This window comes from Castanea sativa, chromosome 11 (genome assembly GCF_040712315.1).
Source record: "Castanea sativa cultivar Marrone di Chiusa Pesio chromosome 11, ASM4071231v1".
Classification (NCBI taxonomy): Eukaryota; Viridiplantae; Streptophyta; class Magnoliopsida; order Fagales; family Fagaceae; genus Castanea; species Castanea sativa.
In genome coordinates this window covers 16,295,260-16,322,976 of record NC_134023.1, presented here as the reverse complement: position 1 = coordinate 16,322,976, position 27,717 = coordinate 16,295,260, and the positions used below count along the sequence as shown (strand labels likewise).

At 33.7% G+C, this 27,717-nt stretch overlaps 1 protein-coding gene across 1 annotated transcript; it reads left to right on the top strand.

Moving 5' to 3' along the window:
• The first annotated feature begins 13,921 nt into the window (after positions 1-13,921).
• On the top strand, positions 13,922-16,683 carry LOC142617970 (protein CYSTEINE-RICH TRANSMEMBRANE MODULE 4-like). The gene is made up of 3 exons (XM_075790947.1): positions 13,922-14,333; positions 16,118-16,277; positions 16,446-16,683. Exons 1-3 carry the CDS (start codon positions 14,303-14,305, stop codon positions 16,492-16,494), a joined length of 240 nt encoding a protein of 79 aa, XP_075647062.1. The 5' UTR covers positions 13,922-14,302; the 3' UTR covers positions 16,495-16,683.
• Positions 16,684-27,717: the final 11,034 nt, after the last annotated feature.

Genomic DNA, 27,717 nt, shown 5'->3' with positions numbered 1-27,717 from the left:
ATTCATAAAAGCCATGCTTGGTAAGGTGTGGCACTTGCATAGTAAATACAAGATGTTTAGCTTACATAATTAGGTAATTCTCTTCTTTCTTATATACCCATACATGTTATATAAATTTATGTTTTAAAGAAATGCAAAGAACATGAAAAACAAAAAGAATCAAAATGCTTTTAACTATGATTGCAAGTGTGTTTCTAGGAGATGTAAGAGTTATATAATGTACCTCAAAGGTGATGGTCCCCATCAAATAGTTATGATTGTGCATGGATGTATTTGATTCTCTTATATCACTACTCTTCATAAAATGAGACACTTATGCCCTCCTGCAATGGTTTCACACATAACACGCATACTTTTTCCTACTCTTGATACTATTGTATAGGTACAATGTGATTTGGCCATCATAAGGAATACATGTGATAGTATAAGTTTACTAAACTGTCTTAACTTGTTTTTGAAAATAAAATTGATTAAACTTGTTTAGTGTGTGTTTTGATCTAGGAATGCTTTGCATCTATAGTTGTTAATGTGTTTAAGTGCTTAACATGCTTCTTTGTTGCTTGGTTTAGTGTCTATCTAGGTTGCATTCATCTCATATTTTTTTTCCTCCTTGAAAAACCTTGCTTCTAGTTGCTCGATAGAAGCTCGACAGCATCTCAATAGATGCTTGATAGCAACTTGATACAAGCCTCTTCTATCAAGAATTTTTGGGTTTTTCTCGATACCTCTTGATAGATATCTTGATACATCGAGCCTTTTTCCTAAAGTCTCTGTCTACTTGATCAAAGCTCGACACCTCCTTAATTTATCAAAGATGTTTTACCGTTGATACCTCCTCAATACCTCTCAATCTATCAAGCTTTTGTTCTTGACACCTCCTCGATACCTTCTCAATCTATCGAGGTGCCTGTTTCTATATATACTTGAGGTTCAACCCGGTTCTCTTTTCTCTCAAACATTTCGATCCTTCTCTCCTCTCTCTCGATCCAAACCCTATCCTTTCACCAAAAACCTTCTTCCCTTCACAGTTTTGGACTCTTCCAAGCTTTTGTTTTTGTTGGGATATTTGGGGTTTTTGTGTTTTTGATAAAAAAAAATGTGGGATAGGTCTTGTGATTCCGTTATAATAGGCCAAAAACATATTGACCCATTGTGATGGATTAATTAATTAATTAACCAAGTTCAATTAATTAACCAATTTAACATGCAAAGCGTGGTAGCACAAACAAATCACCAATAAACTAAAGTATGCAGTGGAAAATAAATAACACGGTATTTTGTTTACGAATGGGGAAAACCTACATGGCAAAAACCCCACCGGGTGATTTTAAGGTCACCACTCCCGAAACTCCACTATTATCACAACAAGCGGTTACAAGTAAAGGAATCCCAAGTACCTTACCAACCTACAGTTGAACCCTTACCCTAATACCCAATTGAACTTATTCTGTAGTGACAGTTTCTCCTTTTGATGCACGGCTCCCAAGTACGTGACTAACCAATTACGCGGATCCCAATACGAGACTTCAATCACCAACTAGAGAAGATTTGTTGACTGCAAAGTTCTTCAATTCATCCACACGATGAAGATCAAGAAGATGCTTAGTTACAAAACCCTACGGTGCAAAGACATAGCAACTTCTTCACAAGAGAGATGAACTAGGGCAAGAACTTCGTCTCAAGTTACAATTTGCATGAACAAGGAATTCTCAATGCTTGTGCAACTTGCCACACTTTGACGGCCCTTAAAATAATCATTTTATATGTCTAGGGTTAGGAGAAAAGAAGGCCCAAAGACACATCCACGGATTAGAGTTAAAACAGAACTAGGACGGCCCTTAAAATAATCCTTTTATATGTCTAGGGTTAGGAGAAAAGAAGGCCCAAAGACACATCCACGGATTAGAGTTAAAACAGAACTAGGAATCTATTTTTCTTAAATCTCAACAGCTACAGGTGTCGAGGTGCTATCGAGCAGATGTCGAGTCTCGGGGCTAGAACAGCTTCTTAAAGCTCAATAGATGCAACTGTCGAGCCAACTGTCGAGCTTTAATAAAGAGCACTTCTCAACTTGTTTCTTGAACAGACTTGCATGGCTTTAACACTTGATCTGGAAACCTTGTTTCTTGAAGCATTAACCTCATCCTAAATCTACCCAATTACAAGTAAAGTGCGTTTTGACAAAGGATTAGCCAATTACATAAATAATGAATGACATATGTTCTAAACAAGTGAAACACATGTGTCCTAACACGTTATAATCTATGTATTGCATTTTCTATCATTATAATCATATTTCCATGAATTCTAGGATTGTATGCTTGATTAATCATTGTGAGTGTTGTAATTTGGATTGGGTTTTTGCCTATAATGCAATTTGTTTTTCACGTAACATGTTTATGCATAAACATGCATTGCTCTTCTCTTTTCCTTCTTTCTTGAGCATTTCTTCTATTGTGTTCTCTTTTCTTTTACTTCTCCTTAGACTCTCTTCTACGGCACCTAAGAAATCTATTCCTTCAAAGAACCCAATCTCTCATTGTGATTCTTCATCTTCTTCTTCTCTTCCCTCTATTTCTGATAAAGTTCGATTTCGTGATACGAACTCCTAAAAGGATTTCGTTGAGAACATCTACGACTAGGCGATTCATTTGGAACACCAAGTCATTCTGTCTGATTTTCTAGACACGCCGCTTCCTGATGCATTTAGCTCTCAGGGTTAAGAATCTCCTTGTGAGAAACCCTTGAGGTGTCCCGGTATGTTTATAAAGGAGTTCTACTCCAACATACATGCCATCAATACCTTTGTTCCTCAGTATACTACAGTATTCTGAGGCACACGTATCGTAGTAACTCCAGAGTTCCTTTTCGGTATACTACGTGCCCTTAGGGTAGCTCATCCAGACTATCCTAGTCACCCTCGTCTACGTGCTATCTTTTGTGATGACTTGGCCTCACTATTTTGTAAGAAAGACATGGAGTGGGGATATACTTTTAATTTCTTCACAACTGAGTTTGCTAAGGTCCAAGGATCCTTAATATGGTGATGACTTACGTTCTCACACCATGGTCCCACTATAATACAATCACTAAGCCTTGTGCTTGTTTTCTTCTTTCTCTCTTGGAGAATCTTTCTATAGATTTTCCTTCACATATGATAAATATCTATCGAGACACTGCCACACATGATAAGCTAATCTTTCCTTCAGTTATTACACGCATTCTCACGCAATTGCACTTCACCATTCCTTCTTCTCCTCTTTTTTCCTCCATAGGTGCCATTAGAAAGGAATCCATAAGGAGTGAGGCACAACTGGCTGCCAAGCCGCCTTATGTGGAGCCTACTCTAGCCCAGCAAGAGGAGGTTGCTTTTCGTACTGTGGAGGATGCTACCTATGCCTCTCGACCCTCTTCATTTTCTGCTCCATCTTCCTCTTCTAGAGTAAAGGCATCTCTTGTTGTCATTCTGGATCAGCTTTGGCACATGTGTGCTGATTTTGGTAGTCATTATAACCATCTTTCTTGGCAGTTTTGCTCCTTCTCCCTCTCCCGAGCCTACTGAGGACTCTTTTGATGGTAGAGATGATGATGATGATGATGATGCTGATGCTTCTGGCTCCTCTAGCAATGATGAGATGACTGTTTCTCAATGATTCACCATTTGTCATTCATGACAAAAAAAGGAGAATAGCTTTGGTTATAAGAGAGTAGTCATGTTGTTAAGGGGAGAGCTGGCATAAAGATAGACTAGTTAGGGGGAGAGTTATTTGAGAGATGTAGTGAGGTTTTGATGTATCTTTCTCATTACATGTGCCATGGTCTTGTGACCACCTTTTACATACATTGTACTTGCTTGATATATATGATGATGTATGTTTCTTCACATTTATTTTACATGTGTTATTTCTTTTCTATCTTTATACACATGGTTCTTCTTTTATATAACTTGTCTATGTTTCACACTTGATGCCTTGATGAATCTTGTTTAAGTGTCTCAGTTAAGACAGGTTGCAAGTCTATCATGCCACGATCTCTTTTCTTGCAAAGTTTTTCAAGAGTTCATAGTAGTAGTTAGATTTATGTACTTTCTGTGTAATAGTTATGGAGATTTTTGTTTTATACTTCTCTCATAATTATGCTTGTGGTTTTGTCATGGATTGCTAAAGGGGGAGATTGTTAGAGTCATATTTTCTATGTAATTGACTAATCCTTTGACAAAACTCATTTTACTTGTAAATTGGGTAGACCTAAGTTGGGTTTGATACATATCAAGTAATTGTATTAAAGACATGAAGATTGATCCAAGAAACAAGTGAAGAAAATTTATTTTACCAAAGCTCAACAGAAGGCTGCTATCGAGAATTAATGGGAAGCTCAACACAAGCTCGACACTAGCTTGATCTATTGAGCTTTACGAATTCAAAAATTTTCGATTTGAATTTTGATCCATGTTGATGTATTTGTTTAGAGTTTCTTTTCTTACAACCCTAAACATATATAAGGCTTATTTTAAGAGCCGTCACACACAAATACAGTGACCAAGAGTTTTTTTTTTTTGTACGCCATAAGGTTTTGTAACCAAGTTCTTCATAATCTTCATTGTTAACGAAGTGAAGAACTTTGCAACCAACAACAACCATTCAAGTTGCTGGAGTTAGTCAAGTGCTAGGATCCGTGCAAAGGAGTTAGTCACACATTGGAGATTTGTGCAACAAAGGGAAAAAAAATGCTACTACAAGATCAAGTCCAATTGAGTATTGAAGCAAAGGTTCAACTGTAAGTTGGTATTTTGGGATAGGTCAGGGTAGTGGTAAGATTTCTCATACTTGTAACCGCTTGGTTATTGATTTATAGATTCTTAGAAGTGGTGACCTTAAATTCACCTAATGAGATTTTTACCTTACAAAGAATTTTTCCCATTTGTCAACAAATCACTGCGTCAATTTAATTTCCACTACATTTAGTTTCTTTGATGATTTGTTGGTGCCTCCACAATTTGCATGTAATTTGACATAATTAATCAACTTGGGTAATTGAATTAATTAACTAGGATTAAGCTATCTACCCAACAGTTTAAAATAAATGTTGAAGTTTGTGTACATGTTTATACTTAATTTATCTTTGTTAAATTCATTAATGAATTACAAAAAAAATTAATAAATCATAAATAATTAAATCCAACACACTTGCTTGCTTCTCCATAGCAATATTTATGACTTGATGTTCTTCATGGGAATGCCACAGAGAAGGTCCCTGCAATCATCAATGAAAAGAGCAAATTCACCAAAAGTTTCAGCTAGTGACGGAGCAACTCTTGAACAATTTTCCCCCTAATTTAATTTTTTGAAAAAATATTTATTAGTATATATATAGGTATTAATTTTAGAAATTTTATTATATAAAATTACACTTTGTCCCTCTTAACAATATCATTAATTCTTTTGAGAGTAATGCTATAGTTACAAACTTTTCTATAATATTTTTACAAACCATTGAGGTAGCAAATTTTTATTAGTTCGCATTTGAGCCTACCATTTATATCACTTTTTTACTTAATAATAACCACTAAGCACATTAGCAATTTGTAAAAACGTTTATAATTATAGCATTTTCCTCCTTTTAAAGGATTAGAGCATTATCATCAGGTGTGTCAAATGCCAAATATTTGGCATTTGACACACCAAACACCAAAAACCAACTCTCATCAAATATTTCAAATCTCAAAACTTTTGGCATGGAGCTACAGTACACTCTCAAATATGAGACAGTACGGACAGAAATGCCAAAAAAATTTATTCTTATTTTATTTACTTTTTCTCTCCTCCCAACACATCTCTCTCTCTCTCTCTCTCTCAGCCACGCCGATCTCACCACACTGACCACCACGCCACACCACCAAGCTTCATGCCATCCACCATGCCACGCCACACTGTCGTGCCATCAAAACCTCCCACCATCGAATCTCTCTCAATTGGCCTACAGTTGTGGGTTTTGCTTTTGGATTTGTTTGATTTGAGATAGGTTTTGAAGTTTGTGAATGTGGTGGTTGTGGGTTAGTTGTGGTAGTGGTACTGTGGTTGTGGTGGCAATTTGGTGGTTGTGGTGGTGATTATTGGGTGGTTGTGGTGGTTATTTTTTGGGTTGTTGTGGATTTTTTTTTTTTTTTTTGTGGTTGTGGTTTTTTTTTTTTTAAGGTGGCGTTGGTAGATGTGGGTTTGTGCTGGTGGTGGCTGTGGATTTATTGTGGGTATGAGTTTGGTAATGGGTTTGTGCCAGTGGTGGTTGTCGATGTTGTTGCGGCATTGGTTGTTGTTGGTGGCCGTTGTTGTGACAGTGGTGGTTGTGCCGTTGTTGTTGTTGATAAGGAGTTAATATATTATTTTAATGTGTTGTAAATATTATTTTGATGTATAGAATTGAAGAATAAAACATGTAATATGAGGGATATTATAAAATGGTGTGATAAAATAATAAAGTAGGCTTTTGGTGTGTCAAAATGACATTTTTTATGGGAATGCTCTAAAACATGTATAGATCTAAAATCTAAAACAAAATATACAAGCCAAGAAAAATTAGCCCGGCACTAAAAATTACTAATAGCAAAAATATTTTAAAAAATAATTAAGTCCAACCAATCAATTTTACTCAAAACAAACAGGCAGGCCCTTTAAGAAAATTTAAACAAACTAATTTTGTCCTTACCGAGTACTACAAATCAAAGAGACTAAAAATACCCCTTCTGCGGCTAAACAGCAGATCCAGCTAAAATCACAGCACTCAGCAGCAAAGCCGCCCACTCGAATTCCAAGTCCTCGCTCCGTGCTTGGTTTCAGCAGAGCTATTAATTAGACAAACCACTGCTTGAGCATTCGGTTCTATTTCAGTGGCAGGTAACTGTAGATGTGAACAGAGAAGCAAACTATCCACTTCTTTTTCTTTTATTTTTTCTACCTTAAAAGAAGTTCTACAACAGAGGAGAGAAGAAGCATGCCTTTGACCCACTGTCAGTTCCATTGTCATCATTGTTTCTGATTTTGTTGGAAAGGAAACCCTTGGAGCAAATATAATAACATCCAGAATTATAGTTTATTTTAATTTCTTGTCTTTAGAATTCTGTTTACTTGTTTTCAGTCTTTAATTTCCTTAAAGTTTCTTTAATTTTCCACTTGAGTAGTAGGGTAATGACTTAGATTCGAGTTTCTGCCTATAGGGTGCGTACGCAGCCTTGTGGTTGCATAGCATAAGCACCTACATTGCTGCATACGAATCATGATCCCCGTATACACAGCCTTGGTTAAAAAATATAGTTCGTTTGTTTTCTTACTTGTTCTTTCGTAGGTGAATATGATGCAGACCCAAGTATATCTTCTCCTTTTTTGTTTATCTCCTTTATTTTAACACACGTGTCATGTATGTCACGTGTGTTACCCAAGTGTGTCTACTTAATACTTTTACTTAGAATATTCAGCCCAAAAATAATAATAATAATAATAATAAAACCCCTCTTACTTGAAATTGTCATGCATGCTTAGGAGGAATCCCACTTAGGAGCCCTTATTAACACGGAAAAATCTCTCACGCGCCTGACACATAAGATATTATATCTATTAGCACATGGTTAGGAGATACAAAAGAAGGCTGATGTCTTCCGGTGCTTACACCTAACCTAAACATTTATCCTAACTCTAGATTCACATTATGGTTACATTAGACCTCTGCTTAGGGGTCAAAAATTTTAAAAACACTCCAATTTCATGTCAAGTGTTTTTTTAATCATACTTTAATTATGCGTTTATTATATTTACATGCATAATTTGAATCTGATTATGCTTTTGTATATACTACTAATTAAGGGACTTCTCATTTTTGGCCTCCTACCTTTTTTATACCCTCAAATTTTCTATTTAAGGGACTTCTCCTGATTTGGACTCTTACTTTTTGATACCCAAAATATCCAAAAATTCTCCTCAAAACTCAATTAAGAATGAATGAACATACCATTTGTTTTTAAAAATTTCAATATATTACTTTTTCCTTCCCTTTGTCTATTTGTTTGTCTCTCTTTCTCTAATTACTTTACCACAAAAAAAAAAAAAAAAATCTTATTGCATGCGCGAAGCGCATGTGATAAGACTTAACTTACCTATCTATATGCTCTTAACTATATCATTCCAAAACAATAAGGACATGCATGATTGCTTTCAAGTTAATTAAAAGAATGAAAAATCTATATGTTTTATTGAAGTAACATCTTATTTAAGTTTGGGGATCAATTGAAGATTTTTGAAGATTCTATCATCAAAATTTTAAATATTCATACTCATTAAGATAGTTTTAGAAAAGTTATGATTATTTTTTTTACATAAATTCCTCTAAGTTGCATTTGGATTTTTAAATTTGGATTTTAAATTAATGGATTTGAAATGCCTTGATTCCAAATCAATAAATTTCAAAATTCCTTGTTTGGATGTGTTTTAACTTTTAGGCCTATGATGATTTGAAATTATAAAGTTTAAAATCTAGGGCCTATTTGATAGGAAGATTTTGTTTTTTTTTTCAAAAAAATATGAAAACAATTTTTAAAAACTTGAAATTGAAACTAGTTTTCGAATAATAATTTTTACATTATACATGTTTGGCTCTCATTTTTAAGAATAATTTTCAAAATACTAAAATTTAAAAAAAAAAATGCTTGGGAGATCATTTCTATTTTTTATATATATTTTTAAAATTTTACAAAAAGTAACGTGTAGAATTTGTAGATTACTTTTCTTTTTTTTTTTGGATAATGATAAGTGAATAGAGCTCATGTACCTTTTTTTTTTAATAATGATAAGTTTCAAATTTGAAGTGTGATTTTGTAATAAAGATAAGCTCTTAAATCTAAGAAATAGAAGAGTTTGGACAAATCTATGAGGTCTGTGGTTTTTAATTAGTTACAACAATACCATTAAAAATATTTTCAGTATCTTGAAAATATTCTATCAGCTGTTTTCAAAATCATGTTTAAAATAAGGAAAATATTATACAATTTTCTACAAACTATATTTAGAGAACATTAACCAAACAATAGATTCAAGTGTGGGAGCCACCATTTTATAAATTGCAAAACAAAAAATCTATATTTAAATACTCTTACCAAACAGGTCCATTGAAGTATGTCTTAAGGATTTCTAAAATTGGTTTGAAGTTATTTCAATTCTAAGGATTTCGAGATTTTAAATCGGAAAAATTACACTTTACTACCCTAAACTATACTCCAGATTACACTTTGTACTCTAAACTTTTCAAATGCACATTTTACACCCTAAACTATGGCATTTGTTACACTTATGCACCCTAAATTAAATTTTCTGTTATTTTGGATGGAAAACTCAATCACGTGACTAGTACATGACTATTACTTAAGTAACACCAAGTCAAAAGACCTAAATGCCCTCTTCCAAGTCCAAACTCAATAGTCCCTCCTCACGTCTTTTACACAGTCTGGTAGCAAGTAGTCCTTCTCACCTATGACTTGGTGTTTTGGGCCTCTTGCATGCACAGATCGGTGGAGATGGAAGGTGGTACAGTGGCTGGGTCGCGGATGGTAGTGGGTGATGGTGGTTAGGTCGGATTTAGGTTTTGTTTTGGTCACAATTCAGATCTAATTTGGTTTCTGTATGGGTCCCGATTCAGATCCGGTTTGGGTTTTGGTTGTGTATGATTTAGCTCTCTCTCTCACGGTAGATCTTGGTAATGGATTAATTGAGATTTGTGCTTGTAGATCTTTTGTAGGTCAATCTGAATAGATAAATTGAATTGATCCCAATTGTACACTAGTGACCAAGAAGTATTACTCATTAAACCATGGCAGCTTCCTAAACTATAAGTCTATACGAGACTTTTGCTCCTTCACTATTGCTTTGTTAACTTGTACAATCATTCACACTGTATCCAATGAGGCCAGTGCCACTTATTGGTGTTAGAAATGCATCATTTTCCTTAAGCATGGTAATTTATGGTTGTTCATCTGCTTCGCTTCCAAAGTGGATTAATGGCTGTACATTTTTTTTTTTTTTTTTGGAGTGTATACCACTGTAATTGGAAAAGTTGTTAATGGACTGTGGATTTGCTAATGATTTTTGTTGATATTATGCATTCTAGGTCATTTGGTGAGGACATCAACATGATAGATCCAAAGGCTAAACTTCCAGCACTTCTGATTATGGGTGAGAGGGACTACCTGAAACCAGACTGTAAAAGACGTGAGGAGGGACTTATGAGTTTGGACTTGAAAGAGGGCATTTAAGTCTTTTGACTTGTTGTTACTTAAGCAATAGTCATGTGCTTAGTCACATGATTGAGTTTTTCATCCAATATAACCGAAAATTTAATTTTGGGGTGCAAAGTGTAACAAATGTCATAGTTTATGGTGTAAAATGTGCATTCAAAAAATTTAGGGTGCAAAGTGTAATCTAGAGTATAGTTTAGGGTGGTAAAGTGTAATTTCCCCTTTTAAATCATTGGCGAATTTGTTAAGGATTTTTATTTTCAAAACAATATGAAAATTTTTATTAAAAAATTGAAATTGAAACCATAGTTATAAAAACTGTACCAAACCACCGGTTATATTGTGAAAACCATGAACCAAAGCTATTCGAAATGGTTTGATGTATAATACCGAATATGCAATGACCCATTATCAAACCATGTAAACGGACATATTGCACGGGTTAATCTTTTTAACCCGAGGATAAAAGAAAATAAATCATGTGTATTTACTAAACTACTGAAAATTGAAAAGATAATTTGAGAAAGACATATAGTGATAAATATTAAAGGCTAAAAGACTAAAGAGATAAAGTATGAGTTGTGCCATAAGATGAGATTTGAGATTAACTGCAACACCCCATAATTTTGTGCCACAACACACTACTAAACCTTGCTTTGCTTCACTATGGCTATGAGTGGAGAATGCAGGTGCAGCTCTCTTCTGCTCTAAACTTAGAAAAGTTGAAATACTCAATGGCTAGCTTTTGTTCCCACTCTTATAGCATCTGTTATTGGCGTACCTAATAGAAAAAAAATAGAGGCTACTGTTATGGATCTAAAGCTAGGATTATTATATTAGAACAAGGGTGCTTTGTGGTTTATATATAATTGTTTATAGTCTCACTATATTCACCATCAAACTGACCTACATCCACGCCCTTTTCATTGTCTAAATCCTAGTCCAGCAGCATCAAGGAATTCTAGGCAATTGGATTGATAAATTAAGGTATAAATTAGGTTGATCACATGTCCATCTTTCTGCCATATTAAAGTTTCATGCATAGCTAGGATTATGTTAATGGAAAAAGGCTACATTATGTTATTAGATACCTACCTCTGCATCTAGTGACACTAATTATCATCTCTAAGCCACTGCTATATGCAGCAACTTTTTAAGCCCGAAAATCTGATTATGCAGCAATATTTTTAAGCCATAATCTGATTAGGTAGAGCCAAAAAGATATGATTATGCAGCAGTAATTGTAAGCCCAAAATCTAACATGGTTGAAGAGTATTTCGAAGAAACTAAACACCTCCGTAGGCTTTAATGTTGATAGATTAAACTATTTAAATGTGAAAACAGATAAGTGGGAAAATTTTGTATTAATGATTTGATGGACCTATTTTTACTGTTGCTAGGTTCTAATTCTACTGATTTTATTGTGACTTAAGAGTGGTTGATTTCTTTTATTTTTGCAACTAAGAAATAAGTGGTGTTTACTAATTTTAGGGGTTTTTCCAAAATAGTGTTGCTTATTAAACTATTTTATATCAAATAAATATGTTGATGTTCTATATATAAATTAATATTTTATAAATGTTTGATGTGCATATTGACTATTCGTTTTATGAAAAACTTGTGAGACAACCTAAATTTATTTAAACTTGTATGTGTGAATATATCTTAATATTTTTGAGAATTATAAATGAATTATTTTTGTGAGCATATTGAATATGTTTTGAAAATCTATGGCAAGTCGTGATTAAAAGCTCAGTATTGTATTTAGTTCTTAGCAAGGGACAATCATATTGCAGCTAGTCCTTAGCAAGGGACAGTCCTAGAAAAGGGGACAGTACACATTTGATAGCTTCTTAGCAAGGGAGTATACTATTGAGGATCCGAAAAGGAAGCTCCTTAGAAAGGAAGTGCACCTTTAGGTTCCAAATGAGCCACCCTTAAGAAAGGGGATGAAAATAAGGTTCCAGTCCCAAAAAGGGGACAACACAACCCTGTCAACGGGGCGTAAGCGTTGACCGCGAGAAAAGCCTAAGAAATTGTTTATATAATGGTATTGATTTATATTATGATGGCTCACAATATAAAGATATTTTTTATATACGAAATATTTAATGATAAAATATTGATGAATTACAAGTTATAAATTTGTTATAAGAATTATTTATTTGAAAGGTTTGTTCTCACACCCCAATATTAGTAAATTCCACTTATTAAGTTATCTCACCCCCCATTTATTTCCCCTTACAGATATATTAGAGGAATTATTGAAGTAGAGATTCTTGGAAGACAACGGTTACGAATTATTTTGTAGAACTGAGGATTTTATTATTATTTTTATGGCATTAAACATTGTACTGGAGAAATATTTTGAGGATGTTTTGTCTTTGGTGGATTAGAGCTCTGACATTTGTGATGAGATTTTAGATTGCTGGTATCTTTTATTTAATTTTTTATGGATTATTCAGATTAAATATACTTTTATTGCTTATGACTTTGGGGCATTACATTAACAATGCTAGAGATGGAGATAACTTTATGGACTTCGGCACTAATTGGTTTGCATGGAACACAAGCAACCAATATCACAACATTAACACCTGATCGATTTTAATCATCAGCTGAATTTGGAAATTTAAATAATTTTGTTATGTTATAGGGTTTAATGATTAAGCTAAAATTTTATTTTGAATTTTTATGAGATATGTTGTTTCAAGATTTTTGAACTATATAACTTGGTTATTGGATGATTTATGTGAAAGATATGTTTATTTTTTTATTTTCTCTAACTTTATGTCATATAATGTACTTTTTTATTGTTACAATTTATTAATTTACCTAAATGGAGTATTTTATTTTATTTTTAGTTTCTTTTTATAATAATAAAATATATTATTTAATTAATTAATAAATAAACAATTCAATCAATGAACCAGTGAGCCAATTCTTCAAGGTCAAATTTGAAACAAGTTTTCAGATAATCATTTTTACATTATACATGTTTGGCTCCCAACAAAGTGACATGTAGACTACTTTTCTTCTTCTTTTTTTTTTTTTTTTGGGATAATGATTAGGGAATAGACTATGTACCTTCCTTTTTTATTTTATCTTTATAATGATAAGATTCAAATTTTAAGTGTAAGATTTTTTTTTTTTTAAGATAGACTCTTTAATTTAAGAGATGAAAGTTTGGAAAAATCTGTGAGGTCCACTATTTCAATTTTTTACAACTATGCCATTAAAATCATTTTCTATATCTTAAAAAACATCCTCTTAGTTGTTTTCAAAATCTTATTTTGAACCGAAAAAATAGGAAACAATTTTTTGAAAACATATTTAAAAAACATGACCCAAACAATATACTTAAGTATGGGACTCACCTTTTTTAGGTTTTCAAAAAAAAAAAAAAATTGTATTTAAATCCTCTTAGCAAACACGCCTCCTTTTTTAAACTATTGAAACAAGATATTAAAATTTTACTCACCCAAATTCAAATCTACATGACTAATGCCTACCATCCAAAAGCTTCTTGTTTTTTACATTGCTCTTGACTTCTTACTAATAAATCTCCTAGAAGGTTCAAAAGGTCAAGAAGATAAGTTAGACACGGAAGGGCCATTTATAGATCAATCAATATTTATCGCAATTGACAAGAGATGGCAAAAATGAAAGAGATTGTGTGCTTGGGTGTGTATGCAAACCTCCCACTTTGATCAATCTTTTGACGTGCCATGCAGTTATTGCTTAAGCCTAATGAATTCTATTTTTGGACAACCAATTAAACAAAACCAAATCCTATTTTTTTGTTTTTCCTTAGCCTTGTTGAATTCTCCAAAGACAAATACGCGTTGTTTGCCGATCGCGTAGCCTTAAATTCTCCACTATTTCATGACTTATTATTAGAGCAATGACAAATTCACCATTATAAATACCCTTTTTCAAACATATTCTCCTTTAAGGCTTTAACCTTCATCTCATTTATACTGTCCTCTCTCCCATTCTCTGATCCCTTTGGAGTTATTTTTGGAAGTCATGAGTCACTACGACCAACAACAAGCACCTCGTAAGCATCTGAATATTTTGTCAATTTATAAGTGCCTTGTGTGTTATGTTAATTTCCAAAGTATTATAGCTCTACCATTATGTTATTTTCTTCTTTTTCCTCCTTGGAAACTTAGGATTTTTCATCATATCTTTTCAAAATTCTCTGTTACATAAAATGACAAGAGATTATGTACTATCTTGTGTATCAAATGTTTAGATTTTTTTAAAAATATATATAGAGTAAATTCTAAAAATCTACCTTGAGGTTTGGCTAATGCCAACCCAATCAAGACAAGACTTTTTAAAAGTGATCAATTTGGTCCTTGAACGGTTCCTAATGCCGTTTAACTATTATTTTTCTCACCTTCTCCTTTCTCTTCTCTCTTCTCTCTTTCAGACCTCTCTAGCTCTCTCCTCTCTTTCTCTCACCCACAGCGGCTGACCATCTCGTCTTTCTTCTCTCCTCTCTCTTCTCAGACTCTTCTCTACTCTGATCTTCTCTTTTTCAAACCTCTCTGGTTCTCTCTTCTCTTTCTTTTTCTCACCCACAGTGGCTGAAAACTCTCTCTCTCAAGCTTTTGTTGTTACTTAGCCATGGAAGAGAAGGTTTGTATTTTTGTTTTTGGGTTTGGGTTTGGTTTGTGTTTGTGTACCAAACATTTAGGGTATGTTTGGCAGAGAACCATGGGCCCCCCCACCACCACAAGCGACGAATCACGCTGACAACACCACCACTGGTGGCTTTCTCTTCTACCCCTGTTCTTTTTTCTTTTATTTATTTATTTTTCTTTTGGTTTGGTTCTTTGTTGGTTCGGATCTTGGTAGATTTAGGGAGTATTTGGTAATTTTCTATTTGGGTTTGAGAGGTGGGGTTTTGGGTATAGTCATTTGCAAACCTGTGGGTATTTTCTGATTTGGGGTTTATCTCAAAATGGGCCTAATATGGTATTTTTGTTAGTGTATAGTTTGTAATCTGGGAAGTACAACTCATATTTCTCTGCTTTTTTCCTTTTTAGGAATTCTGCATTGGTTTCATTTGGTTTGGAGATTGATGGGTCTATTTGATTTTGTACAGGAGAAGAATTTGTTGTTTTGGTTGTCTTGAATATGTATATGAATAATTGGGATGAAAGAATAGAGAGGAGAGGAAAGAGAGGGCTCAAATGACTGAGAGGGTATTAGCTGTCAAGAATAAAAATCTAGTAAATCCGAGACATGTAAACAAAAAATAATTTTCATATTAACAAATGAAAGATATATATTAATGAGTAGTTATTTTTATACACATATTTCTCATTTATTAGATTTTGATATGAATGAGATAATATTATTTTATACAAAATACTTTTACCAAATAACTAACAGTGTTAAGGGACTAAGTTGTATTTAGGACAAGTTGACTAGTTTTGAAATTTTTTGGACCTACTTGGCATTAGCCCAAACTTCGGCATAGTTTATTGGAATCTACCTAAATATATAATATATAAAAAAGGATTTATAGTTTAAATAGTAAATAACATTTGAATTGGTATGCATTTTAAGAATAAAGCCATCTAGCTATAATTAGGTAATGAAATTTTCAAAAAATTGATCCACTAAAAAGTTATTAGATTGTGTAACAAAGAGAAGTTAAAACAATTGATCTTATCCTCTCTAAATATATTTATCGATCCTTTTGATATTTCATTCATCATAAATTGGAGTACTACCACTAATAAAATTTATTGGAATCACTTATTAATATGCCAAAGAAATTTAGACGTACCTGTTTGATTTGGTTCATACTTTAATTTTTTCATGCAGTGGCATATCCCTCACCAGTGACAGCATATCCAGCACAGCGTACTTATGTTGCACCACCACCACCACCAGTTGGTTATCCCACCAAGGTCGACTCTGGCTATCCCCAACACACTGCTCCAATAGAAACTACAACAAGGGGTGATGGGTTTTGGAAAGGATGGTATGTGTTTAATTACTTATCTTTCCCATTTGTCTTTTTTTCTTTTTCTTTTTTCTTTTTTTCTTTTTTTCCTCTCTTCTTCTTCTTCATCTTTTCTTTTTTGGTGAGACTTCTCTCTAATCAAATGTCTTATTTTGTTATCTTTTTTTGTTTACTTTTTGTTTTCAGTGTTGCTACCCTGTGCTGCTGCTGGATCTGTGAATCGTGCTGTTTCTGAGACTATATATTCAATATTTTTTCTCCTTAGAACAGAAAAATAATTGTAGCAATTTGAAGGCAAAGGTGATACCAGTACAGGATTTGAGAATATGTAATTGTTACCATTTTCGGGTGTAATTATTTGGAATAATATGGTGATTATGTCTATATTTATTATCGGATGATAAAGTGCAAGTTTTTGCGTTAATGTGTTTTTAGAATGAGCTTAAATTTTTAGGGATTGTATATTTATGATGAAACAATTTGAGGACTTACCAAGAGTAGTCCTTATAGCTGAGCTGACATTTCTTTACAATCAGTTTGTTTCAATAGAAAGCCTTGAGTAATTAAGTGTAACAAAGTGACAACTGCGCATCTTTGGTGCGATGGTCATTCCACAAGTATAAGTACTTGTGGGGTGTAGAAGGCAAGGGACAGGATTCAAGTTTCTAGGAAGGAGCTTCACACACATATACACTTAGATTAAGTTAGAGTAGAAATTTTATCTTGTATAAAAAAAAATTTTAAAAAAAAAGTGTAACAAAGTTTTCCAATGTTTGGTAGAATAAGAAAAAATGAGTAAAAAAAAAACTATATTTGGTCAACATAAAAAGTACGACTTAATTTTAGAGATTATTTTCCACTAAATTTTTTTGAAAAACAACTCTATCTCACAGCAAGCTAAATAAGGAAAGTTAGGAGATTATTTTTCAACTTATTTAAGGTTGCTACCAAATATAGGAAAATATGATAGTTTTATAGAAAATACTATTTTGGAAAATAACGCATTTTCTAGAAAACATCATCTCTAAAACAAAGCGCTAGAGTTTGTTTGGTTGGGAAGATAAAAAAAATTTTACTTTCCTTCTTTCGTGTTTGGTTGGGAGTGAAAAAGTATAGGGATGAAAAAAATGAATTTGTATAAATTTATTCACATGTCCTTGTTAAAAAATGATGTTCAATTAAAAAAATAAAAAAAAAAAGGCAAACAACAACAAAAAAGGCAATCATCCAAATTTATTATTAAAAAAATCATGCCAAGAAAAAAATATTTTAAAAAAGTTATGTCTAGTTAAACCCAAAAAACAGAAAAGAAAAGAAGAAGAGCAAAAAATAAAAATAAAAATAAAAAAGCACTGTCACGCCTGAAGATAATAAAAAAAAAAAAATCAAAAATCAACATCCAGCACATGAGAGGAGACTATTCAATTCCCTTTATTTTCTTCTCCAATTGGGAAAATAGAATTTTGGTGGACCTGAAGCAAAAACATCCATAAAATTAGTTTTTTTTCCTATATTTTTTATATTTTCTGTTTCACCCAACCAAAGAGACCTTTAATATTTCCAACAAAGAAATTCTGAATTCAAAACTCTTATCCTCAATTTTCATATTATCAAATAAAAAAATAACAATGTGAGGACCTTTTTCTTTATTTATTGGAAAAACAACAATGTGTGGACTTAGTTATTAAAAGATAAGGATGATAGTGCTAGTATGCTACCCTTCAAATAGTGATGTATATATTTCATTATCATTGGCATAAAATGTCATATAAATTGACCACTACAATGTGTGGACTTAGTTATTAAAAGATAAGGGTGCTGGTGCTAGTATGCTACCCTTCAAATAGTGATGTATATATTTCATATCATTGGCATAAAATGTCATATAAATTGACCATTAGTTTGACTAAAAGTTTCCGTCTATTTTACAATAAGAACTTACTTAATTTATTTTAAACACCAATTTTTTCAAAACACCTACAACAGATTATTTATTATCCACTTTAATTTATTTAAATAATACTTTCTATTATTATTTTATTAATATCCCTATCTTTTGTTAATACTTTTTTTTTTATTATTAATATCTCTATTATATCTCAACCGTTTCTCTCTCTCTCTCTCAATTCTTCTGCCTCTGGTTCGTTGTACCAGATTTCTTCCTCTCTCAAAGCAACGCATCTGCTACAACGATACTCCCACGAATTCTCTTCCTCTCTCATATCTCAAACCCAACACTCACACACGGAAAAGGATCTGGCGGTGGCAGCAAGGGAAATTCGGCGGCGGCAGCAAGGGAGAACCGGCGGCAGATCTAGGGGGTTTGTGGGTTTGTGTTGATTTTGGTTTGGGTTTGTGCGGCAGATCATGTGGGTTTGTGTTGACTTTTGTTTGGCTTGATTTTGGTTTGGGTTTGGGATGATTTTTGTTTGGTTTGATTGTTGGGTGGTGCTGAGTTGATGGTTGGAGGTTTGTCTTCTTATTCTTTGCTGGGTCCTTTGCTGTCTCTGTTGGGAAAGAGTAGAACCTGAACGGTGAGAGAAAAAAAAAAAAAAAAATTATTGTTATGCACACCTATAGTAAACGCGCATATTTGTATAGTTAATATAGCGAGTGTGCAAATATACACATTTTTACATCCACTTTGACAGTTTTGGAGAAAAATTGAGCAAAATTTGACTCTTCTTGTATTTTGCAAACTTTTGCAAGCGGTTGCACTAGTGCAATAATGAAAGAATCATACATTCAACACACAATGCATGTATTTCACGGCAATCAGCATCATAAAATGTCAAATGGTGGCATTCACAATCTTGTTATTTAACTTTTCAATTTTTTGAAAATGTCAATACTTTTTATTCATCCCAATTTGGGATTAAAATGTATGTTAACAAGTAACTATCATCGCCGTTAAGGAAAATTTTTTTGAGTTGTTGCATAGGTTAATAAGTAATCTTCATAGACATTTTGGTAAAAAAAAATTATCCAAATCATAGTTGGTAAAAACTAAAAACGTGTTACTTACACGTACCATACGTGTACATGGTTCTTTTTTTTTTTTTTTTTGGAATAGAGAGTTTCATTGTGTTAGTTAAGAAAAAGTTACAGGCAAGAGTTAAAAATCGGCAAGTAAATACGATGCCTAGAAACTAGAAGTGATAAAACTTTAAAGAGATTATGTTGCTATCAGGCAGTAAAGGATTAAACAATTCCTAAAAAACAAAAACTTTCAATCAAAGAAACACTTATCACTTAAACATTGAGAAACGCGTAAGAGAAAGTTAATGAATGTCCTTAGACTTTTAGTTTAAGAAGTATTTTTAGAAATTTTTTATGAGAAAATAAAAAATGTACTAATCGATATTGAAATTTTTTTAAAATGGTACATTAACAAGTGTCTTAGAGACGCCTATTAACAGAAACCAACCCAAAATACTAGCAACATCCTAAATGTTAAAATTCAATATACATCTGCACCCTACTAGTTACTACCCTACTCTTTTTTTCTTTTTTATAATCAATTTTTCATTGTTCTTGAAGGCTAAGGTTGTGCTCACAGTTTTCAACGTCAAATTATTCCCCGTAAGTGCTGAATCAGCTATTATATTTGCTCTTTGTTACTTATTTTTTTCTCTAAATCTCATTTATCTCTAGTATTATATAATATAATATTAATTGCTTATACAATATCTATTGATTCTATTCTAGTAGTAGTATTTACTATTTATTTACATTATAAATTATGGGAATAATTTTTTCTATTAAGTGTGTACGGGCATCAGGTATAGGCCCCATCCATTAACCTCTATATATTTAATAATTTAGGGCCCAGTGCCAAGTCAGGGCCCATATCTATTCAGGGGACCAGTGTCTGGTCGAGGTCCAATACTAGGTCGAGGCCTATATCAGATAGGAACCAAAATGCCTTGGGAGAATCGCCTGCTCCATTTGACGACGAGTGCAAGTTTCAAGAGAGTCGCATCAGTCATGAGAAGTGGGTCCCATCTAGTCAGGAATATATCCATAGAGACCCACCAACATGAAAAACCACCCTCTCATCATGACAACCCTACTAAGGAAAGTCTATAAATAGAGGCAAATAGTTAGAGGGAGAGGGTTAGCAATTTTTGGGCGAGAGATAAATAAGAGAAAAGAGAGGAAGCACCAAGGGCTAAGCTCAGACCTACTAAGCTTAAGCCTTCTTGAGAAGCACACACAGAGGGTAGCAGAATACAAATTGGGCCTGAAGCACCTTCTCTTGGGCTTTTAGGTTGCTTTAAGAGATTTTCGGAAATTCCACACCCATCTTAAACAAGTTAATTGGAAGCTTGACTCAAAAATTCTTCTAGTAATTTGGGCTAGGCACCACAAAGTGGATTATTTCAAGTTAAATCGTTGAGAAAGTTTGATATGATTGTAATTTGTTGAATCATTGTATTTATCTCCAAATAGCATATGAAAAATATTTTCGTAATTTTGTGGTAAAATTGTAAAATATAAACGAATTCATGTGCCGCTATTTACTCATTTTCATATTTTCTATCAATTTTTAAAATGTACTTTTGTTAAAGATGTCAAATTATATTCATCTATATATTTATCATATTATATATACACATACCGTATTTTACTAATTATGACCAAATAGCCATTTTCTAAGAAATAATTATTCTCGGTTTTCAAAATGTAGCTAACAATAAATAGAGATCCATTAGATTACATATTACATTCTTAAAACTAGTTTCGCGTGCTAAATGTGCCCTTGGTATTGATTCTATTCAAATGAGTGCTTATAGCTTAGTGGAGAGGACTTAGTGTGTGTATATATATATATATATATATATATATATATTAAAAAAAGGAGAGGACTTACTTGTTCCTAGTTTATCACGTGTGAATATTACAAATCACTCTCACAATAACTTTTTATATTTGGTTAATATTTTGAAAATATCATAGTTGGATTATAAGTTTTTTATAACACGCATGTTAATTATTTAGTTAATTAGATTTGATCCTCGGATCATGTTCCACTATGGATCGTTCCGAATGGTTTTGATCCTGCACCTATATCAAGACCTTTTAGATTTGAAGAGATGTGGCTTACGGACAGAGGTTGTGACCGAACAGTGGAAGCAGTGTGGAGAAATCATACTCCTTGTGATGCCGAGATACAGGTGATGAGAAAGGTAGAACGATGTGGAAAGGAGCTAACACAGTGGAGTCGGAAAAATTTTGGGAGTGTGAGGCGAGAGTAACTGGAGAAGAAAATTTTTTTGGTAAGGGCAGAGCAGATAGCGGTACAATCAGGGAGCAATTTTCGAGTTAGGGAGCTAAGTAAAGAAGTGAATGATTTGATGATCAAGGAAAACAAAATGTGGAGGCAACGGGCAAAAAAATTTTGGCTAGTTGGAGGTGACAAAAATACCAAATACTTCCATAGTAGGGCTACCCAAAGGCATAGAAAAATAGAATATCAGGTATCTACAATCCAGACAAAGAGTGGATTTCTCAACAAGAAATGATAGCATATACTTTTACTAATTTCTATCAAAGGCTTTTCACATCCACAAATCCAATTTTGAATGAGGAAGCATTGCAGCCAGTTTTAAAGCTTCTTACAAGGGAGATGAATGCAATGTTGGCGCAGGATTTTATGGAATGGGAGGTGTAGGCAGCTTTGAAACTAATGGCTCCCCTCAAAGCCCCAGGCCCTATGGTATGCCTTCTCTTTTTTATCAAAATTATTGGAACTTGGTTGGATGTGATGTCACAAAAACAATTTTGTCATATCTAAATACAACCACTCTCCCATATCCCATTAACCATACTTTTGTCACCCTAATCCCAAAAACAAAAAACCCAATGTTTGTTAATGATTTCCAAGGCTACCATGGATGGCTCTATTAAGGGTTTCTCCTTTTGTAGAAGAAGTCCACGACTAACCCATTTACTCTTTGTAGATGATAGTTTGTTGTTTTGTAGGGAAAATAGAAATGATTGCCAAAAGGTGCTAGAAATTTTGTGAACTTATGAAGGTGTTTCCAGATAACAAATAAACCAGAGAAAAAAGCCCTATTTTTTAGCACATCAACCGCTGAGGCAACAAAAATTGAAATATATGAGGCGCTTGGTGTTCTTGAAATAGTACACTATGAAAAATATTTGGGGCTGCCATCTCTAATCAGAAGAAATGAGAAAGCTAGCTTTGATTATATCAAAGAAAGAATTTGGAGGAAATTACAGGGTTGGGAGGAAAAATTGCTATCACAAGCTGGTAGGGAAATTTTGATCAAAGTAGTGGTTCAAGCCATCCTAACTTATACAATGAGTTGCTTCTTGCTTCCTCTTGGTTTATGCCAAGAAATCGAAGGTCTAATCTGTAAGTTTTGGTGGGGACATAGGGGGGAGCGAAGGAAAATTCATTGGGTTAAATAGGGGGATATGTGTGATCCAAAATCAGAGGGAGGAATGGGTTTTAAGGAGTTGTCACTCTTCAAAGAAGCACTCTTACCAAAACAAACTTGGAGATTATTGTACAATAAAAATTCTCTATTCTATAGAGTGTTTAAATTAGAGTTTTTAAATCAAGGTTCTTCCCAAATGGCTCTAGCATGGATGCTAATGAAGGAAGGAGTGGTTCTTATGCTTGGAAAAGTATTTTGAAGGGGCGGGAGATCATCAAAAGAGATGCAAAATGGAGAGTTGGAAGTGGGGAAACTATCAAAATTTGGGGCGATAATTGGCTGCCCTCAATTTCATCTCCACGAGCACAAGGCCCTCTAAGTTTACTATTCCAAAAAGCCACTGTAAGTACACTCATAAACCCCATCACACACAGCTGGGATATAAATTTGCTAACCTCTGCTCTTAGCCCCACGAATGCATACTAAGTCCAAAGAATTCCCTTAAGCCATGAAGAAGCAAATGATGTCCTATTCTAGCCTTTTGTGTAATCTGGAGAGTACACGGTCAAGTCTAAATACTTTTTCCTTAAGACTGAATCAAGAAACAGCTCTACTGAAATCGGGTCTGCTTCAAAACACAGAAAGCCTGTGTGGAAGCAAATATGGAAGCTAGTTGTGCCGAGCAAAATAAAGAATTTCTTATGGAGAGCTTGCAGAAATGCACTGCCAACAAATTCAAATCTGGTCCGGCGTTGTGTAATGACTGATTTGAGATGCTGCGTCTACAATAACCATAAGGAGAACGTACTTTGAAAGTTCAATTAGTGTGTAAAACACCAATGAACGTTTAGACCCCCAATTCCAAAATCATCAACACAAGCTTATACCCAAACAATATATGTGCAGAATGATGAATATAAGCTAAACCCAAGTTGGTAACACACTCTAAACCATAATTAATTACAAACAAAGCAGTAATTAAAAGGTAAAGATAAAGGGAAGAGAGATGCAAATACAAGGATAACATGCCGATGTGTTATCGAAGAGAAAACGAAAGAACTTGGCGAAAAACCTCTCCACCGCCCTCCAAGCGGTTAATAATCCACTAGAGAATGAAGTTGGGATACATGAATAGCAGAAGAACCTTCAAGCCTAATCTATGTAGTGCACCTAAGCCCTCCAAGCTTCTTGCTCCAACAGGGTTACGCCGAACCTTGTCTTCTCTAGCTTACCGGATCCCGCAATCACCCATTACATCAACCAAAATGAATTGGTCCCTTCTGAACTGCTTCCTAAGTATCAAAATACCTCCTCACTGATATGGGTATGGTGAGATGAGGATTTGGCTAAATGTACTACTCAAGGATATATCAATGGAGAGGGTAAGAGTAAAGGAATTTGGAGAATCAAAGGATGAAGATTGTGAATGAGTCAATCTTGTTTTTTTCTAGGGTTTCTCTCTCGAAATTCTCTCTGGAAGCTCTCTACATTTTGTGGGTGTAATGGTATTTATAGTAGGATGTATAAGGAATGTGAAACGTCAGGTTTTATCCAAACAGGGCATTTTGGCAACTCGACCTCGCGACTGGAACGAGTTGCAAGTTTGAGTTGCGAGTTAACTACCTGGCTAGACTGGAAGTTTTGTCCTGTAGTGCTCCAGTTGTCACAACCTTTCAGCTCTCCTACATGCTCCACATGTGTGCCACCTTTGGCGACTCGCCATTCACGAGCCAGTCACAAGGCTTTTCTTGAGTGCACACATTTGAGATTTCTTCACACTCTTTCACACACTACTCTTACATAACACGTGATTGAATAAATTCAATCTTACATACTCCATTGCCTCTGGTCTTGTCCGAGTTTGTCAACAGTATGGGAAGAAGATCCACAATGGAATTTCAGGACTATTTCAATACTCAAAGGTTTTGTACAGCTGCTGGAGTATGTTTTGGCTTCGGATTGTTCATCAGAATTATTTGCCATGATCACATGGACAGTATGGTTAAGGCAAAACAAGGTACACTTCTCCCCACCAGGTTTCCCAAATGACCAAGTGATGCAACGAGCTGTTGCAGCCTTAATGGAGTATCGAACTGCTACTCCTCCAGTTCAATTAGTAGAAGTCAGAACAAGAATGAGGTGGAAAGTTCCTCCAAGTGAGTTCTCAAAAGTAAACTTCGATGGGGCAATATTTAAAGAAGAAGACAAGGCAAGAATTGGAGTGATTATTCGAGATTGTCAAGGGATGGTCTTGGCATCAATGTCTCAAATTATTCCTCTACCTCTAACTACTGTGGAGCTTGAAACATTGGCAGCAATGAAGGCATTATAGTTTTCTATTGATTTAGGGTTGAGTAAAGTCATCCTAGAAGGAGATTTAGAGATCATTATAAATGCTTTGAATGAAAGCTCGCAATCTTTGGCGTCATTTGGTTTACTTATTCAAGATGTCAAGAATATTGCAAACTATTTTCATTGTATTAGTTTTTCACATGTTCGTAGAGATGAAAATTGGGTAGCTCACAACCTAGCTAGACATACACGACATGTCATTGGTTTTTCAATGTGGATGGAGGATGTTCCATCATACACCTTTCCTACTTATCAAGCAGATTTGCCTATTTCATAATAAAGCTTTTAGTCCAGTTTCTCAACAAAAAAAAAAATAGTTAAAAAGATTTTATTTATCATTTTATCCATTAAATCATATTTTGTGTATAATTTTGAAATATAAAAATAAATAAATATCTCAAAAAAAGAAGAAGAAATTATACCATGTACCACAGAAATTGTAACGTATTAATTGAAGTCTATGAGTTGCAAAACAAAAGGCACTTTTGTTCTAGGGGGAAAAAAAACACATTTCTATAACATGTCATTTTAAAAAATGGCTAGTATTCAAACTCAGATGTGCATTATTTTTCAAGATTGACATAAAATTCTCCGTTCTTTGTAATTGCCTAGATATGAGGATAACAAAAAATAAGGTTCAGATAAAAGACTATTTATAATGGGTTTGATTTTCTGTCCTCATGAATTTTTCCATTTTAGACTTTATAATATCACGTACAACTCAGGTTCCTTAAAAAAAGCTTTGCCACCTCATTTGCTTCCCCTTAGCCCACTTTTCCTACGATATGCATTTGGAAGAAGTGATTTTGGCCTTGAAGTTCAAGGTACTGCTTGAAATTGAAATCATATTTCAAATTGTACACCAAATTTTTCAGAGAATTACTATGTTCATAACATTTTTACGATACTTTCACAACAAATAGTAAATTATTACTAATTTTAATTTGAACTCATTACTGAAATTACTTTTTTGTCCACCAGTAACAGACATTTCAATTGGCCACTTGGAATTTATTGTGAAAGTATTGCAAATATAGTCTTTCTCAATTTTCCACATTTCACACCACTTCCACTAGTTTGGGATTTCTTCATCTTTCCTACCTTATACGCATTTTACCTTGCAAGTTTTGCTTGGACAAAGTTTCAGTCGTAGTGCTTCTTCTTCTATACTATGCTACTAACTCACTCCACCCTTTGCTTATAATTCCTGCTTTTTTTGTTAAGTGCTATTTGAGGATAGAGGCACTTGCACAGTTGCACAAATTAACCGTGCAATATAGTCCTCTTGTTTGATTTCAAAGCACAATAAGCCTAAGCATGAGATTATCACGAAATGTAGCATTGTTCTAAGCATGAGATTACCATGAAATGCTTGAGGTAGTTGAGGGACAGGTATTGGGGCATTTTGTCAAATTCTTTCCGCTTAATCCCTTAAACCTCCTTATAGTTCAATTCAAAGGATTTATGTTCAATTGCTTGAAAATTCAAGAGAGATTGATACATTTCACCTAAAATTAGAATTTAGAAGGCAACAATATGACACCAGGCAGACTTGGTTGCTTTCTAACTGACAAATTAACACTCCTTAAACCTCATTTCATCCAGCCACTAATTAAAATGCAAGCACAACCTGCAGGGATTAAAAATAAAAGAGAGAAATGTGAACATTATATATATACAAGAAATAGCAACTCCATGTCAAATTCTTAAGAATCAATTTGAACAAACTCCAATTCAATAGGTTATTGCATACGTGTGTCAGAAAAACACAATTCATTTTAAGTAATTATATTTATTTATATAACACTACAAGTCTTACAAAGCTCTGGTCCTCTGGAACATGAACTCATACGCATATAACCTTCAACTTCAACTACCAGTCTACCATTTGGTGAGTAGCGTTAAGTTTTTCAGCAAATATAGTTAATAATAATGGGGCTGCCTAAGCCTAACCAAATTTCACTTAATGAAGAATGCAGTTGGTCAACAAACCCACCAAAAAAACTTATCTTCAAAACTTCCAGAATATTTCAACTTTACCGAACATCTCTCCATTCCTCTGTTCTCCTCTTCTAGATCCAAGAATAACTGGGGACAGTTCCACCTTGGAGGCAGGACCACCTGACCTAGAAAAAAAAATTACATATAATTTTTTTTTAAAATTATGATTTTTTTGCGCTTTAAAAAATTTGTAACCACCCTAAATTTTTTTAGACCCAACATAATTACATTTTGGACAAAATTTGGCACCAAAGTTGGTGTAAACAAAAGCTACAAGCGTACAACTCCACTCAAATTATTATTGAATGTGAATTTTGACAAATCTACTTTGAATTACATTTTCTTCTTATGTCCTCCATACTTGCAAAATTTGAAGAAAATCAAATATTAATAGCTATGTTATCAATCAAATGTTTAAATCTTAAATTTTTGTAGTCCAAAATTATACATAAAAAATACGTTTATGAATTGAATAGTAAATGACATCCACAATTGGCATAAATTTTGATATGTGTTTTAAAAATATAGAAAACATGCAATTCAACGTTTAGATTTTCAAAATATGTAACCATGTCAATTGTTTTAGTAAGAGTTGCAGTCTTAAGTTACAATTAAGTTTGTAGTCAAACTTTAATTCCCTAAACAATATGTTAGACCCTCACAAACAATCAAAATTAAAAATTAAAAAAAAATTATTA